Raw genomic sequence first — 27,027 nt, 5'->3', positions numbered from 1 at the left:
AGAAAAAAAAAAAAGTAAAAAAATAGTCACTGGGAGAGCTGTATTTGTAGTGCCGGCACCCAGCCCCAGGGTTAACCCTGGTGGCAAATGACATAAAAATATAAATAAATAAATAAATAATATAAATAGAAGGGAGAATGAAGAAAGTTAGATATAAAGGAAGTTAATCTTGGAGATCAAGCCTGAGCTTGTTGGGGATATGGGGGTAGTACAGCAAGACTAGTGGGGCCTGGGGATGTCTAGAAATCCTCAAAGCACTCAGCTGCCAACTTCAGGCAGAGCCCAAGATAGGGAGCAAAAGGACTTTCTTTTCTTTTTTTTTTTTAATAAATTTTTAAAATTTTATTTTATTTATTTTCCCTATTGTTGCCCTTGTTTTTTTGATTGTTGTTGTAATTGTTGTTGTTGTTATTGATGTCATTGTTGTTAGATAGGACAGAGAGAAATGGAGAGAGGAGGGGAAAACAGAGAGGGGGAGAGAAAGATAGACACCTGCAGACCTGCTTCACTGCCCATGAAGAGACTCCCCTGCAGGTGGGGAGCCAGGGGCTCGAACCAGGATCCTTAAGCCAGCCCTTGTGCTTCTTATGCTTAACCCACTGCACTACTGCCTGACTCCCACAAAAGGACTTTCTGGCAATGTCCCCCCAACCCATCCTAAAGGTCTCCACAGTCTTGCAGCAGATGCAGCAGTTTCCAATTTAGTCTTGGACTTATTATTTTTTTCTTGGACTTATTTTTAAAGTGAGCATTAGAGACACAAAGCAATCTGCCCTGAGTGGCCTAGTAGGTTGAGGCCAGGTCTTATGTGTCTAACAATATCCATGGAGGTACAGTCATAACAGCAGCATAAGATAACTTTTATTTTATTTTTTTACCTCATGGGATTTCCAATGCCTCCAATAGTATTAACAGTATCATACTGACTATTATATTGACAGTAAATATCGTCGTTATCTCCACATCATAGATGAACTGAGACTTATTGTGGCTTCAGTGAATAACCCGTAACCACACAGCTTGTACCTAATTGAAGTTAGAACTGGAACACAGATCTGTCTGCCAGGAGCTCTAAGCCCAAGTCCAACTCTCCATCACTTCATTATGAGGACCACATTGCGAGATAGCTCTGTTCCTGGGCTTCTGGTCACTAGGTCCTTGACAGAGAAGGACCTGTATCTAAAGACTGTGACCTTGAGTTAAAAACCATCCCACCATCCCCTCCCTGTCCAAGCACCTGCTCCAGTAGTGAGGTCAGGGCTCCATGCCCAGCCCTGAGGCCTGCCCCTGGAACTTTGGCAGAAATAGGCCTATGGATCTTCTGGCAAATAGACCTGTCCAACACTCCAGATGAGAGAGGGCTCTACTTCCTTGGCTTCCTTCTCAGAAAGTCAAGAAAGGGAACAAGATGCAGATATTCCCAAACTCCCCAGAAAGTAACAGAAACCCAGGAAGGAGAGGCCCCCTTGACTCCTGGAAAGGGGTCCCATGTGCCCTTCTGTGGTGCCTCCACTAGCTCAAGTTCAGTGGGCAGTATTCCTATTGTCAAGGTCTGTTCTTTTTATTATTATTATTTATAAAAAGGAAACACTGACAAAACCATATAATAAGAAGGGCACAACTCCACACAATTCCCACCACCAGAACTCCGTATCCCATGCCCTCCCCCCGATACCTTTCCTATTCTTTATCCCTCTGGGAGTACGGACCCAAGGTCATTGTGGGATGCAGAAGGTGGAAGGTCTGGCTTCTGTAATTGCTTCCCCGCTGAACATGGGCGTTGACAGGTCGATCCATACTTCCAGCCTGCCTCTCCCTTTCCCTAGTGAGGAAGGGCTCTGGGGAATCAGAGCTCCAGGACACACTGGTGGGGTTGTCTGTCTAGGGAAGTCAGGTTGGCATCATGCTAGCATCTGGAACCTGGTGGCTGAAAAGAGAGTTAACATATAAAGCCAAACAAATTGTTGACAAATCATGAACCTAAAGGCTGGAATAGTGCAGATGAAGAGCTGGGGGTGTGTGTGTCTCTGTTTTGTAGATAGCTAGTAGGCCTATTTTAGTTATATCCCAAAGGGCCTGTGGCTATACTAGTTTTTTTTTTTTCCCTGAGCCTGACATCTGATATGCAGGTGGATCCAAGTTATTGTCTGGAGAGACGACGTCATTGTTGGAAAAAGGGCCAGAAAGCTGAATCAGGGATGAGAGTAGCTCCCAAATATGGGAAAGGTGTATCTTCCTCAGGTGTAGCATAGAGTATATTGTCCAGCCTCCCTTCGGAGGACGGAACATTTTCTGTCGTTGTTGATTCAAGGCCTATTCTAGCTGTAAGAGATCCACTTACCTTCACTTCCTCTGAGGAGCTTTCACTGAACTCCAAGGTCAGGACAGATCAAGACAGACACTGATTTTGTGTCTGCCTAACCAGAGGTAGCCTACTCCTCCCTCACTCCCTCCCTTTTTTCCCTCTCTCTCTTTTTAGACGTTTATTTTCATGGGGGGGTGGTTAGAAAGAAAAGAGGATAGACAGAGACAGAAATGGAAGAACACTGCTCAGCTCTGGCTTATGGTACTAACCTCTGGGGCTTCATGCAAGCTAGTCTGATGCATTACTGGTGTGTGTGTCCCAGCCCTCAAAGTGGATTTTTTTTTTTTAAAAAAATTTATTTATAAAATGGAAACACTGACAAGACCATAGGGTAAGAAGGGTACAATTCTACACCATTCTCACCACCAGAACTTCATATCCCATCCCATCCCATCCCGATAGCTTTCCTATTCTTTTTGTTGTTGTTGTTGTTATTGGATAGAGACAGAGAGAAATTGAGAGAGAAGGGGGAGACAGAGAGGAAGAGAGACAGAGAGACACCTGCAGACCTGCTTCACTGCCTGTGAAGCGATTCCCCTGCAGGTGGGGAGCCAGGGGCTTGAACCAGGATCCTAACCAGTCCTTGTGCTTTGCGCCACGTGCACTTAACCCGCCGCGCTACCACCAGAATCCCAGGCAGCTTTCCTATTCTTTAGCCCTCTAGGAGCATGGACCCAGGGACATTATGGGGTGCAGAAGGTGGAAGGTCTGGCTTCTGTAATTGCTTCCCCACTGAACATGGTTGTTGACAGGTCGATCCATACTCCCAGCCTGTCTCTCTCTTTCCCTAGTGGGGCAGAGCTCTGGGGAAGTGGGGTGGGTTTTTTTTTGTTTTGTTTTTGTTTTTAATTAAAAGTCCTTGATCTTCCGGCTCCCCCTGCTGTTAATTTAATCTATATATTTTAATTGGATAGAGACAGAGAGAAACTGGGATGGAGGAGAAAGTAGAGAGGGAGAGCGAAAGAGAGACACCTGCTACACTGCTTCACCATTTGTGAAGCTTCTCCCTCCTGCAGGTAGGACCAGGGTTTTTTGGTTTTTTTTATAAATATTTTATTTATTTATTTTCCTTTTTTGTTGCCCCTGTTGTTTCTTATTGTTGTTATAGTTATTATTGTTGTTGTTATTTATGTCATTGGTGTTAGATAGGACAGAGAGAAATGGAGAGAGTAGGGGAAGACAGAGGGGAGAGAAAGATAAGACACCTGCAGACCTACTTCACCGCTTGTGAGCTGGAACCCAGATTCTTAAGCCGTGTGTGCTTAACCTGCTGCGCTACAGCCAGACTCCCAGAACCAGGGGTTTGAACTCAAGCACCTGAGCATGGTAACATGTGTGCTCAACTGAGTGATTCACCGCCTGGCCACCCTCAAGGTGGATCTTATTAATAGAACTTTTAGAACTGAAGTGTCAACCAACCACACACTAGGCTCTTTAAAACACACATACACACATACTTACATATATACATACATTTCTTTTTTTTTAAATGAGACTCAGAGGACACAGAGATCAAGACCAGGCCCTGTTCAGCTTGGGCTTATGGTGGCACACAGTAGCGACATGCCTGCTAGTTCTCTGAGAAAGCAAACTGCTGGCTGGTGTGCCAAGGTCAGAGAAAGGACGCAGGTGGGGAGCTGTCTAGAGTTGGCTGGATGGAAAGAACGTCTGAATTGTGGGTGGGGGGGAAACACCGACTGACCGGCATAGAGGTCAGACCCGCCTGGAGCCGGGGCAGGGTGGATAGGGAGCTGTGGGGCGGAGACTCCTGCAGGGGACATTCCGCGGGAGGGGGGGCGGGGCGGCACGGGCGAAGGGTCAAACTTTCCCTCCAGGTGCAGACGGGGGTGGGGTGGGGTGGGGTGGGGTGGAAGAGGCTCACGGCGCTTTGGGTGACTCTCTAGGTCACCGAGGGCGATGGGAAGTGGCGGGAGGCCGCGGCCTCTGGAGCCTGCCAGACTTGAACCTTGCAGCTTGGGCTACACTCCACGGCGCAGCGCCGTGGAGTCAACAGGGGACCCAGATGTGCTGCCGACGGGCATTAGCCCCAGGCCATCGCGTCTCCTCTGTATACTCACCTTCCCCCCGACCAGTTGCCCCGGAGGGCCGGCTGGAAGGGGTTTCGGGGCGTGCCCATCCCATCTGCTTCCTTCTCAAGCTTCCAGATGCGCCCGGGGCCCCGAGTGCCATCCCCCACCCCCCCGCCTATTCCGGGCGCCCGCACCGCCCCGCCCCCTCATGTGACGTGGGGCTATTTAAGGTGGCGGCGCGGGCTGCGGGCCATCCGGCAGCGAGTTCCAGCCCGGCTGTTCGGCTTTCCGCATCTGCTCAGCTCAGCGCAGCCTCACCATGGCGGCCGCCTTCGCAGGCACCTGGAAGCTAACGGACAGCAAGAACTTCGATGAATACATGAAGTCGCTGGGTAAGCGGCTTGGGAAGCTGGGCCGGGGCAGGACTGCATCCCCTCCCGTCGCGGCGGGGGTGCGGGGCGGGGTGCCAGGTCTGAACCCCGCGACCTGGGTCCCCAGGTGCTCGCACGTGGGAAAGAGATGTGTCCGTCGGGGGCAAGGAGTGTCTGTAAGGAAGAAGAGTTATCTGGAGGATGACAGCTCCAGAAAGTGGGAGACGAGGAGCGGAGGGGAAGAACAGGAGCCCGCTGGGCTGGGAATTGGACACTGCGGATACAGGAAAGGGAATGAAAAGGCAGATAGGCAGTGTAGGGGACCCCAGGAGAAGGCAGATGTGGGAGCAGGGGGAATATAGGGAATGCGTATATGGAGGTGAGATAGGGGCTCATCTTTAATGAAGATTTGTCCCTCCTTGTTGGGTTAGGGAGGACTGTTGTGGTGGGTACCTCTTTCTCCAGTCAATCTCTGACCTTGTCAGTGGCCGACTAGTCAGGCTTTAATCACAGTCGGGGAGTGGCAGGCGGAGCAAGAGGTCCAGTGCAGCAGCAACTACAAACCAAGGCTCAGCCACTCCTGGGGAAGGTCCACTGGAGAGAACCACTGGAGTTCTGGAGTGGGGGACAAGGCCAGTCCTGGTTAACAGCAGGCAGGGATGGTGTGGAGCTGGAATGGGGAACACTTAACGGCTCAAAAAATCCTTCAGATGAGTCCCCATACTATGCCTCTTTCAGCAATTAGAGAAACTGAGGCATGTGAAAGAACATGAATTTTTCATATCCATTCCACAGCAGCACTACATGCACAGAGATTTCTAGATCTTCAACCCAGAGCAGTCCCCATTATGGACCCTGGGAGTGGTTGTTACTGCTTAGCTCATGATTGACTTTAGTCCTTCCAGTAGGTGAAGGTGATACTCGGGGCCGGGTGGTGACACACTCAGTTGAGTGCCCATTACCAAGTGCTAGGCTACTGGTTCAAGCCCCTGGTCCCCAAAAGTGATGAAGCAGGACTTCAAGTGTCAGCCTCTCTCTTCCTCTTAAACCCCCTTTCCTCTCAGTTTCTCTGTCCTATCAAAAAATAAAAGTCATAGTAATAAGGTGACACTCTTTCTCTGGAATTCTCGGCTAAGAGATAAACGAGTCTCCTTCACTGGGGTAGGGAAAACCAGAATGTTTATGGTTGTGCTAGCTCCATGTCTCCCTCCAGGGATGGGAGGCTGGATTGTGGCAGATAACCAAAGAAAGGAGGTTTGCTTCTGGCACCCCTCACCTCTGTTCCTAACCTTTTCCTGGAAGAGGGCCCTTAGCTGCCCCTATCCTATGCTGGGCACCGTGCCCAGTGACTCCAGGAAGAGTTGTTCTGGGAGATGCAGTGAGGCCTGGGCAGCTGTTGGGGAAGTAAGTATGCCCAAGTTACTTCTTCTTTTTTTTTTTTCCCAAGTTAGTCCTTCCTCCTATTTCCCACAGCAGAGTTAAATCTTTAAAGGGAGATGCAGCATTCATACTACTTTTGTCCTTTTATTTTGCCCCAACTTGTATAAGATTCTATCCAGCCTGCTTTTCTCATACAGGTGGGAAGGATGAATTTGCCCATGGGGGGTGGGCCCTCTCAGTAACTTCAGCTTCATTTCTAAGTAAATCCCATGTCTTTGAGTCTCCTAAATTCTGTCAGCCTGGTTTTCAATCTGATTCTCTTGTCTTAGTCTTATACTCACCCTCAACAGTTTTGAGGTTTTCTCCTTCAAATACTCCACATCTCTCCCAAGTCCTAACTAAATAAAGGTCCTCATGCAGTGATAAGATACTACTCTGTGCTGGAATTGGCCTCGTTCACTGATAGCAGGGCTAAGATCAAAGCCTCTCCTGGATAAGTAAGATGGGCCAGCACAACAGTCACAAAGGGAGCCCTTGCCCCTCTTGTTTTAGATCCAAGGTCTTAGGGAGTGAAGAGGCCAGGCCCAGTACCAGTGATCTAGGGCCCACCTGGTAGCCCTAGAGCCTGGATAAAGTATGTACTGGAAAGCAGAATGGTCTGGAGGAATAGTGAGCAGTGTGGAGACTAGACTCAAATCCAGGTCAATTACTTACTCGACTTTGGGCAAAAGCCACTTCACTCCCTGAGCCCCATTTATCAACTAGGGAATCAGAACCTACCCTTTAGGGCTGTTATAAGCACTAAGCAAAACAACCCACACAGGGCATGCTCTAAGTACATAGTTCCCAACAAGCACTGTGTAGCTAGGCACATTGGGGGACTTTGTGCACACAGACAACACCCACGCACACACACCACCTTCTACATTAGACTGTCCCCTGCCTTGTCTCTGCCTTGGAAGACAGCTCAGCAGAGGTTGCTGGGAGCAGAGGGACAGGGCCACCATCACAGGAGGTCGGAGGCAAAAGCACTGATCACAGGTAAATTACAACTCAAAGGGGTGATGCCTGCCTAAAAGCTTTATTTTCCCTCTTCTATTTTATTTGATAGGACAGAGAGAAATTCAAAGAGGAGGGGGAGGTAGAGAGGGAGACAGACACCTGCAGACCTGCTTCATGTGAAGAGAGTCTCCCTACAGGTGGAGAGCAGTCTAAAAGCCCCTCAATCCATGCTTGTCTGCAGGACACTTGGGGTTCAGCTGAGTACCCTGAGAAGCCATGCTTATGTCAGGAGGGAGGTCCTCAGAGGGCCTTAAAGTAGGATTCAGAAGACCTGCATTGAGTCCTGACTGCACTTTAGGCCTCTTCTATCTATACACTGAGATAAACACTCCCTACCTCCTAGACCCCAGCTAAGAGGCTTTAAAATTTTTGTTGTCATGTATGGGGAACAAATATGTAGGGTAAAAGCTTCCAAAGGTGGAAATATTTTTAAACATTTAAAAAAATTTATTTTATGTATTCATTTATTGAACAAAGAGAAGTTGGGAGAAGAAGGGAGAGAGAAGAGAGGGAGAGTGAGAGAGAGAGAGAGAGATCCCTACAGCCCTGTTTCAGCACTTGTGAAGCATCCCCCTGCAAGTGAACCCAGGACCTCACACTTGGTAACGGTATGCTCAACCTGGTGCAACACAGCACAGTCCCCAAAGGTGGAAATCTTTTTTGCTTCTCAGGCTTTGGAAAGCAAAGTTGTTTTTCTTCTTGCCTGTGTCTTTGGTTTTTGAAAACTGCACAGGTGCTCTAGGAGGGAGCCCTGTATTCCCATTTTGCATGGTAGTGTTGCCGAGCAGTTAGTGTGTTCCGCAGTCAAATAATGTGAATTCCAGATGTGTGACCCCAGGCTTGAGTTCCTGGTAGGTCTGCTTCAGGAAAGGTACTTAAGTTTAATCTAATCTTGGCTCTGCTATTGACTTACTTGGCACACCTGTCATTTCCTCGCCTGTCCAGGGATCAATAGTGCTTCCTCACCTCACAGAGCTAATAGATACACTTAAAAATAAGGGCCATGGTACCCGCATAAAAAATCACCTGGGAGAGTACCTGTTTTGGCATGTGTCCAGCCTAGGCTTGAGCCTCACCCCCACTACACTGGGAAAAGCTTTGGTGCTATTATGTCTTTCCCTCTTTCTGTGTAAAACAATCAACCCAAAGTGGTGAAGCCCTGGTATGTTTGTGGGGGGGAGGGGGGCGGGAAGGGGGGAACAAGCCATAGTCTTTCAAACTTTTCTGTTTTTCCTTACACCCAGACCTAATTGTGATTCACTGAGCTCCTTGCTTCCCTTCCCTCTGCCCTTCAGGTGTGGGTTTTGCTACCAGGCAGGTAGCCAGCATGACCAAGCCTACCACAATCATTGAAGTGAATGGAGATACTATCACCATAAAAACACAAAGCACCTTCAAGAGCACAGAGATCAGCTTCCAGCTAGGGGTGGAATTCGATGAGACAACAGCAGATGACAGGAAGGTCAAGGTGAGTTAGAAAAGGGGGCATGGTGAGTAGAGGGCATTGAGACCCCTGAAGGGAAGTAGACCACTGTTACTGCAGCCTAAGGAGTAGGCTGTGGCGGGGAGGGGGGGGATGACGACAGGAACAAGGTCCTTAAGCCTGGCACTGCTGGAATGTCCCAAGTGCTAAACACACACCCTTTTTCTCCTTTTTGGGGGGAAATCAGGGGAATACTTGTACTTTTTAAGTACCAATCTACCTGTTTGCTACCACTTTCCTGAATAGAGAATAAAATTATCAAAATTGGAATTTAAGAAACATCAAGCCCAGTCTTCAGTATAAAGCCACAGAAAGGTTATGGGGTACCTCTCTCCTTTCTTGAGAAGCTTCTACCAGCTGCCTCCAGGAGTGGGCAGCTGAGTCAGGATTGTGCCTCTGACCTCTGGCTCCACTTGGGTGACCTTGTGCATGGCATGCAATGGCTCTGGGTTTCTTTTCTCCTCCATAGATAGGGAAGCTATGTGGTCATGACTGTAATTTCAAGTGCTTTAGGAACAATGCCCAGAAGCCAGGGCCCTTCCCTGAGAGGGCAGGTTATCCTAGCCTCCAGCAGCAACGGACACAGCTGACGCCAAGACACTGAGACTGTCTCAGATGCTTCCTTTTCCCCAACCTCCAGGCCTGGGTTTGCTTAGCAACCCTGAGGAATTCTTTCCAATACTGCTAAGCCCACAGACAGGAATAACTTCCCCAAGTGGGGCATCATCCTGGGTGTTTGTTGGTAGCGCCTATCCCGCAAGCCTTAGCTCCCCCTCTCATCCTGACCCTGGAGTGACGTCTTGGCAGTTTGCCTCACCCGTCGGGCATGGGAGAGAAAGAACTAAGGGGCTATGGCCTGTGCAGGTTGTTCTTATAGTTTTTCTACTGCTCAGCTGTTCCCTCTGCTTTACACTTGCCCCCAGAAAGGACAAGATTGGTCTGGTTTCACAGATGAAACTGGACAGAGTCCAGAATCCTGCAGGAAGCTGGGAGCTGAGTTGGTGCCCAAAGATGACAGTGTGTCTTGGGCAGAGGTGGCTGCTCTACCACTTGCTTCTCCTCCATGGACTAGCCCATCTTCAGCATTGAGAACGGCATTATCAGACACAGTTCTCTGGGCTACCTAAGCTAGAAATCACTTGTTCTGTGTGGGCAAAAAGCTAGGGGAATGGAAATGAGGAATAAGGTAAGGACACCCACCCCACCACTCCCCTTCACAAAAGCTTTCTCAATCTTCTATTGCACCCTCCTCAGCCAGGTCCCCTAGCTTGACCTAGAACCCCCAAATTCCTAGAAAAGAGAAACCTGGGAAAGTTGCCGAGTAAGAATTAGCTGGTGTAGACTTATAGCATCCAGAAGACTAAGTCGGTATTAAACCAGGACAATGGGCCATTCCAAGGGCTCCCAGGCCCAGGATCTAGCAGTTGCTGCACATTCGTCAGCTGAAAAGAAGTCGCATCAAGTAGACCAAGAAGATAGAAATATAGGGCAGGAACTCTTAACTTTCCACTGCCTCCCCACCTAAAGGTCTCTCAGATACTGTGTGTAATAACCAGTGGCTCCTCCCCACCAGTCATATCCAGACATATAGTTGAGTGCACACCTCCTGTATCTTAATGGGAGTAGGGCTAAGGATACAGTGCAGGGCAAGTACTCCTTCCTGAAGGCTGGCGGCACTTCTCAGAGGCAGACTGACTGACCCAGACTGCTCGCCTCTCCTGACTCTCCCAATACCAGGAGGCCCTTCTCTCACAGGCAGTACTGGAGCAAAGGCTGTAGGTGAACTATGTGGGGCGAGGTAGGAGATGGGCTGCTTACAGTCTGGTTCCAGCACAGTCATTAGTTTGGGTCAGTGATCAGCCCCTCATCCTGGCTCAGATCTTGGTTCAGATCACAGCTCAGGCTTCTCTACCCTTCTTCCACAGAGCACTGTGACGTTGGATGGAGGCAAACTTATCCAGCTGCAGAAGTGGGATGGGCAAGAGAGCTCACTTGTGCGAGAACTAGTTGATGGAAAACTCATTCTGGTAAGACGGATAACCCTGAACCCTCAGCTAACTGGTTACTGTTAGTGTCCCTTGGACTAAAGCTGCTATAAAAAGCCAGTAAAGTCAGTAAGCAGTGGGAACTGGGACAGTGGAGTTAGGGAGAGGCAGGGTGGAGGAGTACTAGGTGGGAACTTTTCTATAGTGGTTTTGGCATGATAAACACTTAGGTTCAAATCTTGGCTGCATGATTTTGGACAATCACCTTCTTTAAGTTTAACTGTAAAGTGAGTAGTAACACTAACCTTGGAGGGCTGCTGGGAAGTCTAGAGCTAGTGGGTGTATAGGACAAAGTATGGAAGTGGGAGAAACAAAGCAGGTGCCTTAGTTTCCTCCTCCTGTGTGGCTACCTAATCTCTCCCCGGGTGAGAGCCCAGGAACTCCCTGCAGGTCATCTCCATTCCGTCACACAGAATCCCCTTCCCTCCCTTCTCATCGGCTGCAGTCACATGCAATGTCTTTGCACAGGGATGTACTGGTGACTGCCGGGGCACTGCCTGACACCACAGTCCTTTCTACTTCATCCCAGCTCCCCTCAGTGATGTTCAGATCCAGCCTACTGCATAAACCTGACTGCAGCCTGGTAGGAAGGGACACCCAAGTAGATCCGTCTGTTTAAGGACAAATCTGAAGCGTTAACTTGGAGAATGTACCCTTGATTGAATACCCCTGGGCTCAACAGGAATCTCTGCCCCCTAGTTTTAGAGCCTCAGGCTTTTGAGTTAGCATTTTCATTACAGACCTTCTTGGGTCAGTATAAGCTGCTCACCACATTCTTGCACTCACAAAGGAAAGGCAAAAGTCCATGCAGAGTTAAAAATTAGATGCCTAGCTTTGGTAGGAAGAGTCACTGGGTAATAGAACTATATGGTGAGGCCAAGGTGCCAGGTCTAAGTCCCTGACGCCCCCATAAATTAGGAGAGTGGATGGCTCGTCACAGTTCTTCCCCAGGAGTCTCTGGTCATCTCTAGTAATTTTCTATGATACACACTAAGGAGAAAGGGGAAGACTGGTGTCAGGGAAATATAAATGCCCTAGGATCTCAACTGAATTATTTCCTATTCTAGAGCTCATTTTCCATATCTCCAAGAGAGATGTTGCAATGTCTATCTTAAAGATGGTGTATGTATTAAGGAAGGAAAAAAAAAAAGTGAAGTGTCTGGCACATTGTGGGTAGTCAGGAAATGAAGATCATTAGAATGAAGGTGGAAGGCTTTCCACATCAGAACAAAGAGTGTTCCTAATACGTCCCCCTCCCTAACCCAACTGTCTTCCCTTGCAGACCCTCACCCATGGCAGTGTAGTTTGTACTCGCACCTACGAGAAAGAGGCATGACCAGCCCACTTCTTCACTGCCTGCTCCTCTGCTAGTTGGCGGCCCCTGGACTCGGTACCAGATTGCCTCACTTTTTCCTCTGGTATTTTGTATAAATCCATCTTGGTTGGGGAATTTTTCTGGGGTCAGGTGACACCAGCCTGAAACCAGTTCCAGTTCCCATTATGTATGTTTGTTTTTCTAACTGCATCCAAAGGGTGCTCTGAGGTCAATAAACAAAGTCAAGACCACCCTAGTTGCCTTTTTGTTCGGGGATACATAACTGGGAGTCTTGATTTTCTGTGTGTTGTGTGTCAAGAGACTGAGCAGAAATGACTGCCTGAGAATAGCTGGGAAGAAGTACTGGAAGAGAGGCTGAACAGGATAGTCTCATGGTCAATGGTAGTCAGCTGATCACACTGCATATTCATGTTGCCTTTATATTTTCTCTTCCCTTGATCAAATAAGCTAGTTTAACCTGGACCAATCAGTCAGTAGTGGGGCTTCCCCAGCCACTATATTCCCTCTTTAGAAAGTAGAGTCACAATACAGGGCTCAGGCTTGGGCTTTGGTAGCAGGAAGAAATAATCACTGGCCAAGATGACTGCCAGTCTCTCACGTATACCCCAGGCCATCATTCATGGTGACAAGTTCTTACTATTCTGGGGCCCTGGAGGTGGGAGGGACTCCCCAGCATGAGGATCTAAGTTCAACTCCCAGCACCCCATGTACCAGAGTGATGATCTGGTACTTTGTCATAAGTAAATAAATCTTTCAAAAAAAAAAAAAAAACAACTTACTGTTTTTCTAATCATCTCTAAGGGAAGAGGGCATTTGGTCAAGGGAGCGCTTTTAAGGAGGGAGGCTGTGACCTCTTGACCTCTTAGTCACTGACCATACCTCAGCAGAGCCTCTCTCCAAGGTCTAAGGTAACATACTAAACATTTTCTGATAGCTAATGCAGATTCAGTGGCTTTTAAGTCCATAATTTACCCAGAAAGAGAGATGACAGTCATAAGAATTTTCAGTAAGTTTAAAACTACACATACTTCTACTTAGTACGAGGAATTTAAACAGAGACATGAAGTGGAACCAACCGACATATTTATGGTAGTAAATACAAAGAACAATGATTTTGGCTTGAGCTACCTGGTGGAATATCACACACAAGCTCAGTCACTGTGAACAATGGTTTTCTGGTGGTGAACACTGGCTGTCATTCCTAGTACAAAATCATGTCAGGGGAATGGAAAAAGTGAGCACCACTTCTTGCCATGTTCCCCATATACTATCCATCTCCCTAGGCCACCAGGTTGGATGCAGCAGGATAACCAATCAGCACAGGGTAAACCAGCAAGGAGGGGCCCATCACTCTTTGCTCCAACGACATCCAGACTCACCTCTACAGCGGTGACTGTAGTTCTAGCCTGGACTCCTGTATAGGAATCTGGCTCTGGCAGTGGCAGCTGGAGAAAGTAATAGGACCTCCTGCTGAATGAAGTTAGATGAATGAATAGGTGAGCTGCAGGGGCCACTTGCAAAGGGACCAGGAGTGATAAGGAAACAAGAACTCATTCAGGCAGATGTTTTGGACATCTAACTCCCAAACCTGCCTTCTGCAACTGGGGAAACCATCTCCCATGGGAGAGAATTCAATGGGGTGGGAGGCCATATTCTCACTGTCAAGTCTTCTTAAGAGTCAAGGCTTTAAGCACAGGGCTCATTCTCTCAGTCACCCCCCACACACACACGCACCCACCCCCTACTCTATCCATTCTCATTCCTTATGTTTCTTCTTGTGCTTCTTCTTTTTTTTCTTCTTCTTTGATGCCTTGCTGTCTTTCAATGAATGCCTTGCCCTCTTGCCTGTATCACTTTCAGAGTCAGAGCTGTCAGAGTCAGATGATTTTTTGTCTTTGTGTTTCTTTTTCTTCTTTTCCTAAAAAGAAAAATGAATACTTACTTTAAAAAAAAATAGCAGGTAATCAATAGGGGACCATTTAATAAATGATAAAACATTAAGACTCGGTAGCAGGGGCCAGGTGGTGGCGCACCTGGTTAAGCACACACATTACAGTGCGCAAGGACCAGGGTTCAAGCCCCCAGTCCCCACCTGCAGGGGGAAAGCTTTGCAAGTGGTGAAGCAGGGCTGCAGGTGTCTATCTGTCTCTCTCCCTCTCTATAGCCCCCTTCCCTCTTGATTTCTGGCTTTCTCTATCCAATAAATAAAGATAATAAAAAAAAATAAAAAAAAAAAGACTCGGTAGCACAGTGGGTTAAGCGCAGGTGGTGCAAAGTGCAAGGACTGGCTGAAGGATCCCGGTTTGAGCCCCCAACTCCCCACCTGCAGGAGCGTCGCTTCACAGGCGGTGAAGCAGGTCTGCAGGTGTCTATCTTTCTCTCCCCTCTCTGTCTTCCCCTCCTCTCTCCATTTCTCTCTGTCCTATCCAACAACGATGACAACAATAACTACAACAATAAAACAAGGGCAACAAAAGATAATAAATAAATATTAAAGGGTGGAGTAGATTGCATAATGGTTATGCAAAGAGACTTTCATGCCTGAGGTTGCTAAAGTACCAGGTTTAATCCCCAGCAACACCATAAATCAAAGTTGAGCAGTGCTCTGGTAAAAAACAAATAAAATAATAATAAAATAAAATATGCAGAAAACAATGAAAAGACACAAGCTAGCAGGCTAGCAAAATGGCTCACTTTTGCACAAGCCAGGTTTGAGCCTGGCTCCCGACACATTGAAGGAAGCTTTGATGCCATGGCCGGTCTCGCTGCCTGAAAAAGTTACTCAAGCAGTAAATCCCTGGTGATAAAACAACAAACAAACAAACAAACAAATAACCCACAAAATAGCATTAGGTACAAAATTAGTCAGGAATAAGCTGCGGGTTTTTAAAAAAATTTTTTTAAATATTTATTTTCCCTTTTGTTACCTTTTTTTTTGCTGTTGTAATTATTGTTATTTATGTCATTGTTAGGACAGAGAGAAATGGAGAGAGATGGAGAAGACAGAGGGGGAGAGAGAGATAGACACCTGCAGACCTGCTTCACTGCCTGTGAAGGGACTCCTCCCCTGCAGTGGGGAGCCAGGGCTCGAACAAGGATCTTTATGTTGGTCCTTGCGCTTTGCACCACATGCACTTAACCTGCTGCGCAAACGCCTGACTCCCGCTGAGTTTTTTTTTTAATTCCCTTTGTTGCCCTTGTTTATTGTTGTTGTCATCTCTGGCATTATGCTATTCCACTGCAGAATATTGTGCCCCAGTATGGTTCCGTAGCCCCCATGTCCACTTGGTCGATTCCAAATTATATTCCTCCATGAGGATAATTTCTGGAACCATCCGTTCCACCCCGGTTCCATGGCTGCCAGGTCTTAGCAACATCGCCCCGCCAGATATCCGTCGGGAAGCGGCATCATCTAAGTTCATTTCCCACGTCTACGCTCGACTGGACCTGCCAATATACGCGGATATCTTTGCCCACCCTGTCCAATGCTTGACATCTCGTCACCCAATCTGGTCCCCTACGCCTACACTGAACTTCTCTGTTCCAGTCTCTTGGAAACAGAGTTGGCAGTCAGCTGAGGTAAAGAACAAACACTTCATCACAGACCCCTGCAAGCGTCAACCCGGCTTTGACCTAGCACATTATGACTGGGCCCTCCTCAATCGCTATCGAACAGGCCATGGCCGGTGCGCCGCTATGTTCCATCGCTGGGGAGCCAGAGACGACCCGAACTGCCCCTGCGGCTACAGACAGACTATGACCCACATAGTCAATGACTGCCACCTCTCCAGATTCAAAGGAGGTCTCGAAACTTTACATCAGGCTCAACCTGATGCTGTTGACTGGCTACGGAAGAAGGGCAAACGCTAGAAGAAGAACTGTTGTTGTTACCGCTGTCGTTGTTGAATAGGACAGAGAGAAATCAAGAGAGAAGACAGAGAAGATAGACACCTACAGACCTGCTTCACCGCCTGTGAAGGGACTCCTCCCCTGCAGGTGGGGAGCAGGGGGAGGGGTTCTAACCAGGATCCTTAAGCTGGTCCTTGCGCTTTGCGCCATGTGCACTTCTTCTAGCGTTTGCCCTTCTTCCGTAGCCAGTTAACAGCGCCAGGTTGAGCCTGATGTAAAGTTTCGAGACCTCCTTTGAATCTGGAGAGGTGGCAGTCATTGACTATGTGGGTCATAGTCTGTCTGTAGCCGCAGGGGCAGTTCGGGTCGTCTCTGGCTCCCCAGCGATGGAACATAGCGGTGCACCGGCCATGGCCTGTTCGATAGCAATTGAGGAGGGCCCAACTGTGCACTTAACCAGCTTCACAACTGCCTTACTCCCGCTGAGTTTTTTTTATTCCCTTTTGTTGCCCTTGTTTATTATTGTTGTTGCTGCTGTCTTTGTTGTTAGATAGGTCAGAGAAAAATCAAGAGAGGAGAAGACAGAGAAGGTGGGGGGCGGGGGGCTCGACCTTTAGCCGGTCCTTGAGCTTTGCGCCACGTGTGCTTAACCTGCTACGCTAGGGGGGCAGGGGGCTCGACCTTTAGCCGGTCCTTGAGCTTTGCGCCACGTGTGCTTAACCCGCTGCGCTACCGCAGGACTCCCAGAGTTGTTGTTTTTTACATTTATTTTTATTTATTTATTTATTTTTTACTCAATTCTGACTTATGGTAGTACAAGGAATTGAACCTTGGACCTGAGGCATGAAAGTACTTGCTCCAATAGATTCTGTCAAGTTTGTTTTTTAAGTACTGGAGCTCAGTCTCTGCACAAATCAACCACTCCCAATGGCTACTTTTTCTTTCTTTTCTGACAGAGACAGAAGTGGAAAAGCGAAGAGAGACACCTGCAACCTGTAGCACTGTTCCACCACTTGTGAAGCTTCCCATCTGTAGGTAGGACCTGCAGACGGGAACCAGGGGCTTGAACCCTGGTCTTCACACATGATAATGTATGCACTCTACTGTATGTGTGACCACCTGGACCTTGATTTTTTCTTTTTTTCTTTTTTCTTAGCAAGCATCTTTCATGTTTAGAAAGCATAGCAAGTTAAAGTGGAAAGGAGTCCTTAGAGGTTAGTCATGGGCACGGTACATAACATCAGGAATGCAACTGATTTTTGTGCTTGAGACACCAGAAGGGTTCTGGGTTCAATAGTCAGCACTTATTATAAACCAGAGCTAAGCAGTGCTCCAGTTAAAAAACAAAAAACAGGGAGTCCAGTGGTAGTGCAGCGGGTTAAGCACACGTGGCACAAAGTGCAAGGACTGGCCTAAGGATCCCGGTTCAAGCCCCCGGCTCCCCACCTGCAGGGGAGTCGCTTCACAGGTGCTGAAGCAGGTTTACAGGTGTCTATCTTTCTCTCCTCCTCTCTGTCTTCACCATCTCTCTCCATTTCTCTGTCCTATCCAACAACGACGACAATAACAATAGCTACAACAACAATAAAAACAAGGGCAACGAAAAGAAAATAAGTAAATATTAAAAAAAAAACTTTTTTAAAACAAACAAACAAAAAACCACACACACACACGCAAAAAAGAAAAATCTATCTATGCCACAGAACATTGGGATTCAATGTGGGACCTCAGAACCTCAAACATGAGAGTCGCTTTTGACAGTCACTATGCTATCTCCCCAGCCCACAAACAAGTCTTTTTTTAATAAAGAAAAACATTAGGGAGTCAGGTAGTAGTGCAGCAGATTAAGTGCAAATGGTGCAAAGCGTAAGGACCAGCACAAGGACTGGCGCAAGGACCAGTGGAAGGACGGCATAAAGATCCCAGTTCAAGCCCGACTCCCCACCTGCAGGGGAGTCACTTCACAAGCAGTGAAGCAGGTCGACAGGTGTTTTTCTCTTCCCCTTTCTGTCTTCCCCTCCTCTCTCCATTTCTCTCTGTCCTATCCAACAACAACAACATCAATAATAACTACAACAATAAAAAACCACAAGGGCAACAAAAGGGAATACATTTTTTTAAAAAAATGTCTATCTGGACAATAAATCATACAGCAACTTTAAACGTAATAAAAAAAAAAAAGAAAAACATTTAAATAGTTATTATAAAGAATTATTTCAGAGAGAAAAGGCTAGTTGCCAAGAGAGGGTTTAAGTCTCAAAAGTGCTATGCTTGGATGGACTTCTAGAATAGAGGATCCCAGGTTAGAATTTGCCTATAGGCCGGGCAGGGGTAGAGAGCATAATGGTTATGCAAACAGACTGTCAAGCCTGAGGCTCCAAAGTCCCAGGTTCAGTCCCCTGCACCACCATAAACCAGAGTTGATCAGTGCTCTGGTAAAAAAGAATTTGCCTATAGGCACCAGCTTATCATAACTTGAAAAGTTTGAAGATCAGAAGGAAAAAGCTTATGGGTTAACTCACAAATATTTACCAAACTTTGTATCAATAAAGTCCTTTTTAGGGAGTCATAGTTACATATAGTGTTGCTTAGGAGATAAGGAGAAGACACAGACAGTTTCTTTCAGTCACCAAAGTTTCACAGCTCCAAGCCAATTGTTGGAGGGGAGTAGGGTGTGTGAGTGGGGGGAGTTCCCTCCAATGCAGTGGAGGCCAGAATCTAGACAGATTTTTGATAAAACTCAGAGAATGCCTACTACTACAAAATACAAAATATACATACACCAAGTAGTAGTGAAGTTTTGACACCATTGCTCCAAACCTGAGATAACTTATCAAAGGACAAGAATAGCTCCTTATGCCACATGATCCATTTGTTCAGCAAATGTTTACTGAGTCTATTTTAAGTACAAGGAATATCTACTTGTTAATTTAAGGAGAAAGACTAAGATGATACTAGTTAATGGGAACAAAGTAACAGAAGTACAAAACACTTGCCACTGACACACATGATGAATCTGAGGCAAGCTTGATGAAGGATCTCTTTTGAAAACGTGAAAATGATTTTGGCATGTGCTGTGGTGGGGATAGTGCTGGCAGAACAAAGACAGAATGAAGCAAATGCTTGATTATCCTACATGGCTGACTTACTATACGTCAATGTTCCCAGAGAGCTCAGCATAGTCAATTTAATCGTCATTTCTTGGGGGCTTCATTTACTTGACATTTGATGCAGTCTATCTTCCTGAAACCACATTACCACTCCCTTATTTTATCATCTACTTTCCTCATTCTTCTTTTTTCAATGTTCTCTACTGGTTCATCTGCATTACTTAATGAATGAAGTTGAAGGACAGTGTATGTGGGAAGGGATGTGTGAGGGATGAGGCTGGGATGTTAGAGAGACTGTAAAGAGTACTAAAGGGACTCAAACTAGAGGGCAGTCAGTCACTGAAGGCTTTTGAGCAGATAATATAGACAACTTCCTATGCTCAAAACTCACAACCTCTCTCCAGCAGGCACTAGAAGTACTCTATACAGCAATGCAGAGCCAGCATTGCAGCCAGGCAGCTGTGACCAAGAACCCCACCCACTGCCCAGGTCCACTCGAACACAGACCCCTGATGCTGGTCCTCACAAAGAATCAACACAATGAGGACTAAGAGAAAAATCAACCACCATGTTGGGCCAAGATAGCAACTTGATGAAAAGGCCAAATTCAACCTCCTAAAGACTTCAAAGCTGTGGATGTTCACTGAAATGAAAAGGCTTTTGAAGAAGTTTTATAGGAGAAAACTTCAATAAAGCTAGAGGAAGTATCAAACTTTTTCTCTCTCTCTTTTTTAGAAATCAGAGGAACAAAGAACATAGCAACTGACCTATAAAGTAAAGTAGAAGGACCCACCTAAAGAAGGACAGAAGTTGAAAGTCAAAATGGCAAACAGGAGGAAAGGATAGAGGAAGCCATCCCAAAATGCCAGCAATAAGAACAAAGCTAAATGAACTCCATAGTTCATTGGCACTATCAAGAGAACCAACATTCATATCAAAGGGGTGGCAGCAGGGGGATAGAAAAAAGGCAGAATTCTGATTTGAAGAAATACTAGCTAAACATTTCACAAAATTTAGGAAGGATTTTGAAGCTCAGATCCAAGAAGAAAGTTAGAAGAACTCTAGGAAAAGTAAATTCAAACTAAGTTCACCAAGACACATAATAATTAGAAGAGCAAAGCTCAAAGACACAGAGAAATTAGAAGCACCTAGAGAAAAGCAGGAAGTCACCTATTGAATGCTATGTTTCTTACAGTAGAAATAAAGAAGCAAAATAAGGGTAACGAGCAAAATCTAATTAAGACAAGCCTTTGGTCTGAAACTGTAGAACTGAGGTTATCAAGAGGGATTAGGGGTAGATAGCACAACAGTTAGGCAAACAGACTCTAGTGCCTGAGGTTCCAAAGTCCCAGGTTCAATTCCCCCACGTCACCATAAGCAAAGAAGTAAAGAAGGAGTGAGCTGCAAGGGTTGGGTGGGGTGTCCAACAGATTCCTATGAAGGGGAGGACATTGGTGTTTTGGTGGGGGCTCAGGTTTTTAGAAAGCTTTATTTATGTATTTATGAGAGAGAAAGAGAGATAACACACCAGAGCATTACTCTAACACATACAATCATGCAACACTGGGGATAGAATTCAGGACTTCATGTTTGAGAGTACAAATACCCCATCACTGCGTTAGTGGTGGTTTGTATGGAGGACAGGCTAAAGAATATTTATAGCAGTTATGACAGTATTAATTAAGCGCTTAATATGCCTATGTTTAGGATATAAGGATCCTTTTGTAAGGATCACTTTCATAGATCTTAACAATCCTACTTTGGCAATTAAGAAGCAGAAGTCAGAGAGCTGGGGGCCGGGTGTTGGTGCACCTGGTTAAGCACACATATCACTATGCACAAGGACCCAGGTTCAAGACCCCACTCCCCACCTGCAAGGGGATGCTTCATAAGTGATCAAACAAGTCTGCAGCTGTCTATCTTTCTCTCTCCATCACCTCTCAATTTCTGTCCTGTCAAACAAAATAGAAAGGGGGGGGGGGAGATGGAAGCAGGGAATGGTGGATTTGTAGTTCTGGCACCAAGCCCCAGTGATAATCCTGGTGGCAACTAAAACAAACAAACAAACAAAAAAGGAAGTGAGAGAATTATGTTATATGGCCACTAGGTAGCAGAGAAGGTCCTCAAATCCTGCTAACAGACCAATGTTTGATGTACCTATGGGAGATCAGTAAGGACTGTAACAATAGAAGTAGCCAAGTAGCTAAAATCTTAGGAAAGATGTGGTGAACCAGAAAGAAAATGAAATGTACAGATCAATTATTATTCATATACTTGACTAATTCTTGTAACTGTACAATGACCTTTTCCTTATCTATAAAATGAAGATAAAGCTATATTTATCACTATTTTTTTTTTTCATTCTTAGGACTGAATGCCTGGAATGAAAATGGCCATACAACAGAAATTTGCTGGAAATTTAAAACAAAAGCCCCAAAATTCAGTAACTGGCCATAATTAGAAAAAAATACTACACAGGGCATCAAAATAGCTCCCTTGAATAGTGTGTTGCTTTGCTATGTCTAAAACCCAGGTTCAAGCCCAGACCCTACCACATTGAAGAAGCTTCAGTGTTGTGATGTCTTTAACTTTCTCTTTCTGCCTTTAGGTATGTATAAAAAGAAAAAGAGAAGGTGGGAGTGGGTGTGTAGGGGGAGATAGCATAATGGTTATGCAAACAGACTCTCATACCTTAGGCTCCATAGTCCCAAATTCAATCCCCCACACCACCATTAGCCAGAGCTGAGCAGTGCTCTGGTTAAAAAAGAAAAAGAAAAAAGAAAAGACAGGGAGAGGAAAGAAAAGAAGAGGTGAGAAAAAGAAAAACACTACACAAAATGAGAGTATTTCTTGAACAAACTATAATATAGTCTTTTCTGTTTTCTTTTGGTGTAAAATGCTACAAATGCATTTTTCCCCCAGCACTACAGCAGTGTCTGTTTCATGAACTATTTTATTACAAGTCGTGAAAAGGAAAAAAAAAAAATCAGCAAGACAGGCACTTTTATCCACAGCTGGTGCAGTACTTTTTGGAAAGACAATTGGATCAAAAATCTTAAATTTCTAACTCAGTATTCACATCTAAAGAAAGAAATAAGAAATGTAGCCAATGATTTAGTTTAGAAGGAGTCAAAAATATCCAACAATAGGAAAACTTGAAATAAATCATCCTACAGTCATCGGGTAGAACATCATATGTTATTCTTAAATTAAGTTTTAGAAGAATACTTAAGAGTTCTAAAAAGTAGGATATAAACTATACCCAGTATGTCCATAATTTTATTTTCATAGTTATATCTATAGTTATTTCAATAAAAAAAAATTGGACAGTCTTCTCCTCCTCTCTCAGTTTCTCTTTGTTCTATCCAACAATGACATCAATAACAACAACAATAATAACCACAACAACAATAAAAAAACAAGGGCAACAAAAGGGGAAAAAAATTGGAATATACCAAAAAATATTATGAGTCTCTCTGGGTAGAAATATTACTAAGGATTACTAAGATAACTAAGGAGTTACTAATTTGCTTCATTATATTTTTCAATATTTCTAAAATTTCTGCAAAAAGCACATTTTAAAATTTGAAAAAAAAAAAGTATAAATACAATAAAGCAAGACTGCATTCACCTTCTTTCTTTTTCTAGAGGAATTCCTTGCGGGATCAGGCTTCTCAAACTCTGCTGACTTTGCTTCCTCCTTTTCCTCTTCTTCATCAGGTATCAGAGAGTATTTGGTCCCCCCTGGTTGCATGAAACAATCCTTTGCAAAATGGCCTGCAGAAGAGAAGTACAAGTAGAGAGGGTGATAGAAGTCTCTCCTCTCAGCAGATGAATCTTCCCCAAAGGCCCTTAAAAGGGACTACTTTATTTGAGAGGCATTAATTCACTCAGAGCAGATTTTCTGTTACCTCAAGATGGCATTACTCATGCAACCAGAGCTAGACTAGCAGCTGGTCACAGAAAATAAGGAAACACTGATACTGCTTTAGAAATGTTACAGGAGGGAGTCGGGCTGTAGCGCAGCGGGTTAAGCGCAGGTGGCGCAAAGCACAAGGACCCGCATAAGGATCCCAGTTCGAGCCCCGGCTCCCCACCTGCAGGGGAGTCGCTTCACAGGCGGTGAAGCAGGTCTACAGGTGTCTATCTTTCTCTCCTCCTCTCTGTGTTCCCCTCCTCTCTCCATTTCTCTCTGTCCTATCCAACAACGACAACAATAATAACTACAACAATAAAACAGCAAGGGCAACAAAAGGGAATAAATAAAATAATAATAATAATAATAATAAAAGTTAAAGAATATGAGGATGCAGGTTTACGTTGCCCTCCACCAGCAACAGGGTTTGGTTATTTTTAATGAACTGTTTGGAACTTCCTTCTAATAATGAAAGGCTACTACAGCGAACAGAATGTAGAACAGAGGGAGCCAAGTGGCAGGCCAAGCCCTAAAGGAAGATAGTTCTTAGGCAGCTGACAGGAAAGCAACATTCATATCCACCTAGACAGACAGACACAGCCACCTAGGAGCACTCAGTATTCAGACTGTCAGGTCTGGAAACGACCTCAGAGACCATCAAATCAATCCAATAACCGATCTGCAGAAAACATGAAGACCTAGCGTACAGAAGTTAGCTCAAGGTCACTCAGACAGCAGCAGAACTAAAATTTACTTTGGATCGCCTGCCTCCTTATCCTGTGTTCTTCCCGCCGCACCAACTCTCACCTTTTTGTGTGTGATTTTTTTATATTATTATTATTAGTGATTTAACAGTGTTTTACAAGACAAGGGTTATAATTTCATAGCCATACATGGTGTAAATTAACACACCTTCCATGCCCACCCCCCCAACACACACATGCACCCCCACCCCAATAGTCACTAAATAACCATTAGAGTTCTTGCAAAGCCCAAGAGACTTTTTTGGTTCTCCCCCCCCCCTTCTTTTGAATTATGATAGAGACAGAGAGAAACAGGGAGACGAGGAGAGAGAGGGGAAAGCACCTGTAGTCTGCTCCACTGCTTGTGAAGCTACCCACTGCAGGTGGAAACTGTGGGTCTGGAACCAAGTCTCATGCATGGTAACTTGTACGCTTTGCTGGTTGTGCCATCGCCTGGCCCCTACCTATTTTTGTTTTAATAAGTTTACTCGCTTCCGTCATCTATATTCCACATGAGTGAAACCATGCAGTCGTTATCCTCCAACTCTTATCTATCATAATCACCTCCAGCCTGATTCATTTTCTCACAAATGCTACAATCTCTCATCTTTTCACCAAAACCCTCACTCTATGCCACCCAGGATTACTTTATAGATTATAGAGTTGATTCTGTCTGAGCTTTATATAGATGCTATTTCAGGAACAGAGATGATATAATAAGATTATTAAAAAATCAGGGGCTGGGGAGTCGGGTGGTAGCGCAGTGGCTTAAGCACATGTGGCGCAAAGCCCAAGGACCGGTATAAGGATCTCAGTTCAAGGCCTGGCTCCCCACCTGAAGGGGAAATTGCCTCACAAGCGGTGAAGCAGGTCTGCAGGTGTCTATCTTTCTCTTCCCCTTTCTGTCTTCCCCACCTCTCTCCATTTCTCTCTGTCCTATCCAACAACAATTACATCAATAGCAACAATAATAACTACAACAAGGGCAACAAAAGGGAAAAAATAACAGCAGGTTAAGCACACATGGCGCAAACACAAAGTGTAAGAATTGCATAGGAATCCCGGTTCAAGCCCCCAGCTCCTCACCTGCAGGGGGGTTGCTTCACAGGTGGTGAAGCAGGTCTTCAGGTGTCTTATCTTTCTCTCTCTCTGTCTTCCCCTCCTCTTTAAATTTCTCTCTGTTTTATCCAACAACGATGACAGCAATAACAATAATAACAACAACAATAAACAACAAGGGCAACAAAAGGGAAAAAATGGCCTCCAGGAGCAGTGAGCCACAGTCTGGAGGCAAAATAAATAAATAAAAATAAAGATAACAAAAAAGATTATCAAAAATTCATATGTTAAGCTGTGGTGCATCTGGCTGAGTGCACGTTATACTGTTGCAAAGAGTTGTGTTCAAACCCATAGTCCCACCCAGAGAGGAAGTTTCACTAGTGTTGAAACAATGTTGTAGGTGTCCTTCTTTCTTTCCCTATCTCCCCTTTACCTCTCAAATTCTCTTTCCTATCAAATAAATAAGTAAATAAAAATTTTAAATGCAAATTTAAAAAATCCATGTGTAAACTACAATTATTGAGTCTGGCAGTTGGTTGGGAAATAACAAAACTATAAAATTTTCCCAATATCTAGCATGTTCCCACAACTCCCTCTTTATCTCAGTTTTGTTTTTCCCTTCTTCTCTCCAGATGTGATAAACAGGGATTTAAACCCCATAACCTCAACTAGGGTACAAATCTGCTAGCTGTCGCTGTAGAAAAATCAAGGGAACAGGGTAGCTGGAAGGCTATGGAGAAAGGGTAATAAATTGAGGTCACTGTGAAAGCGAGAAGCTGGCAATCCCTCTCATTATGGCTCCAACAAGGGAAGTCAGGCTGAAAGAGCTCTTTAATATTTGAGTAAGTCTAGAGGAAACCTGAGTAAAGAGCTAAAAGGAAGTGACTATTCTCTGTTCTTGATTACTAAACGGATATTGTATTCTGACCTCTGAAGTTAAAGGCATGAAGATGAGCAAGAAGGGGTTTGACTTGAATCCTAAGGATCTTATTTTCAAGTTGCTTAATTTTTGGAGCAGAACAATAGTGGCTGCCCTATTGGAGATTAAGATGGAGAGTGTTAATCATAATCTAACACTCCTACCTTCCTTGGCATACGCATAGGCACCTTGCCCAAGCAGCGTATCAGCTGCGGAGAGGAAGAGGAGGGGGAGTGGTGGCACTGGTGGTATAGTAACTGGCAAGGTTAGCAATCAGAAAAAGTAAACAGAAAAAGTTCCAAGCCACAACCTCCAGTGTGAGTCTAGTAGGCACAGTATGAGCAGGTGAAGCTATCCCTTGTTAAGAGCAGGATGAGGTGAACTTAACAGGCTGCCTCCCTCATCCCATAAAGGGTATATCCTCAAGGAGAGAAAGACTGAAAAGGCAGAGGCTTCCCCTTACCTTTACAGCCACACTTCTTGCAGGTAGTGTTTAGGACAGCCTCAAGGGTGATCTTCTGTCCGGTGTAATCCTGGAAGGACCGCCTCCGCCTCTCTTCTTGCCTTTAATGCAAAAGAGTTTCATGCCTGTGGCTCTGAAGTTCCAGTTCAATCCTCAATGTCACCACAAACCAGAGCTGAACAGTGCTCTGATGTGTCTATCTCTTGTTAAGATTAGTAATTAATTAATTACTTTAAGTAAATGAAAGATATGTGAACAGAAATACTACCAGGTAATGACTGATTATGTCATATTTGTTTGCTTGGTTTGGTTTTGGCTTCTAAAAGGAAGAAAGGAGCAAAAGCACTGAGTTTAAGGAGACAGGGAGTGAGTGAAAGTAACAGCTTGAGGCGGTGGTGCACCCGGTTAAACACACATACTACAAAGCACAAGCACCAGTGCAAAGATTCCAGTTAGAGGCTACACTCCCCACCTACAGGGGAGTCCCTTCACAGGCGGTGGGAGGTCTGCAGGTGTCTCTTTCTCTCCCCCTCTGTCTTCCCCATCTCTCTCAATTTCCCTTCCTATCCAACAACAAAACTAAAATAGGAAAAAATGGCCACCAGGAGCAGTGGATTCATGGTGCAGGAACTGAGCCCCAGCGATAACCCTGAAGGCAAAAGAAAGAAGAAGGAGAAGAAGAAAGTAAAAGTAATGGCTTGAAATAGATAATTCTGTTCACTCAGAAGAAGCTTCTGAAACAGTAATATGAAACTAGATCTCACCTCAACAATACACAGAGCATGAAAATAACATAACTATTCACTTTTCTAAGTCCACTACAATCCTTACAAAGTTGCTCTAGGTTTAAATAATCTTCAAATTCCTTACTTTGCTATTTTAGGCTCTTTGCAGTC

At 45.3% G+C, this 27,027-nt stretch overlaps 2 protein-coding genes and 1 long non-coding RNA gene across 4 annotated transcripts in view; 1 reads left to right on the top strand and 2 right to left on the bottom strand.

Annotated features, from left to right (window-relative positions):
• Nucleotides 1–1,542: 1,542 nt before the first annotated feature.
• On the bottom strand, nucleotides 1,543–4,555 carry LOC132542780 (uncharacterized). Its single transcript, XR_009553756.1, has 2 exons — nucleotides 4,444–4,555; nucleotides 1,543–1,927 (listed from the first exon to the last, which is right to left on the bottom strand). It is a non-coding gene; the product is annotated as an uncharacterized LOC132542780 (long non-coding RNA).
• A 75-nt stretch (nucleotides 4,556–4,630) lies between these two features.
• Nucleotides 4,631–12,302, top strand: FABP3 (fatty acid binding protein 3). Its single transcript, XM_007534165.3, has 4 exons — nucleotides 4,631–4,787; nucleotides 8,504–8,676; nucleotides 10,617–10,718; nucleotides 12,019–12,302. The coding sequence occupies exons 1-4, from the start codon at nucleotides 4,715–4,717 to the stop codon at nucleotides 12,070–12,072; spliced, it is 402 nt and encodes a 133-aa protein (XP_007534227.1). The 5' UTR covers nucleotides 4,631–4,714; the 3' UTR covers nucleotides 12,073–12,302.
• Nucleotides 12,303–13,813: 1,511 nt separating this feature from the next.
• Nucleotides 13,814–27,027, bottom strand: part of ZCCHC17 (zinc finger CCHC-type containing 17) — a 51,951-nt gene continuing 38,737 nt past the window's right edge. The window contains exons 6-8 of one of the 2 annotated variants that reach the window (XM_007534164.3): nucleotides 26,132–26,232; nucleotides 22,663–22,808; nucleotides 13,814–13,990 (exon numbers count right to left, since the gene is read on the bottom strand). In XM_007534164.3, the coding sequence (XP_007534226.1) occupies nucleotides 13,829–13,990; nucleotides 22,663–22,808; nucleotides 26,132–26,232 (409 nt within the window). In that variant the 3' untranslated portion in view covers nucleotides 13,814–13,828. The remainder of the gene's footprint in view (nucleotides 13,991–22,662; nucleotides 22,809–26,131; nucleotides 26,233–27,027) is intronic. The other variant, XM_060205725.1, reaches the window with a different exon arrangement.

This window comes from Erinaceus europaeus, chromosome 13 (genome assembly GCF_950295315.1).
Source record: "Erinaceus europaeus chromosome 13, mEriEur2.1, whole genome shotgun sequence".
NCBI classification, from domain to species: Eukaryota; Metazoa; Chordata; class Mammalia; order Eulipotyphla; family Erinaceidae; genus Erinaceus; species Erinaceus europaeus.
This window is presented reverse-complemented; position numbering and strand designations above follow the sequence as displayed.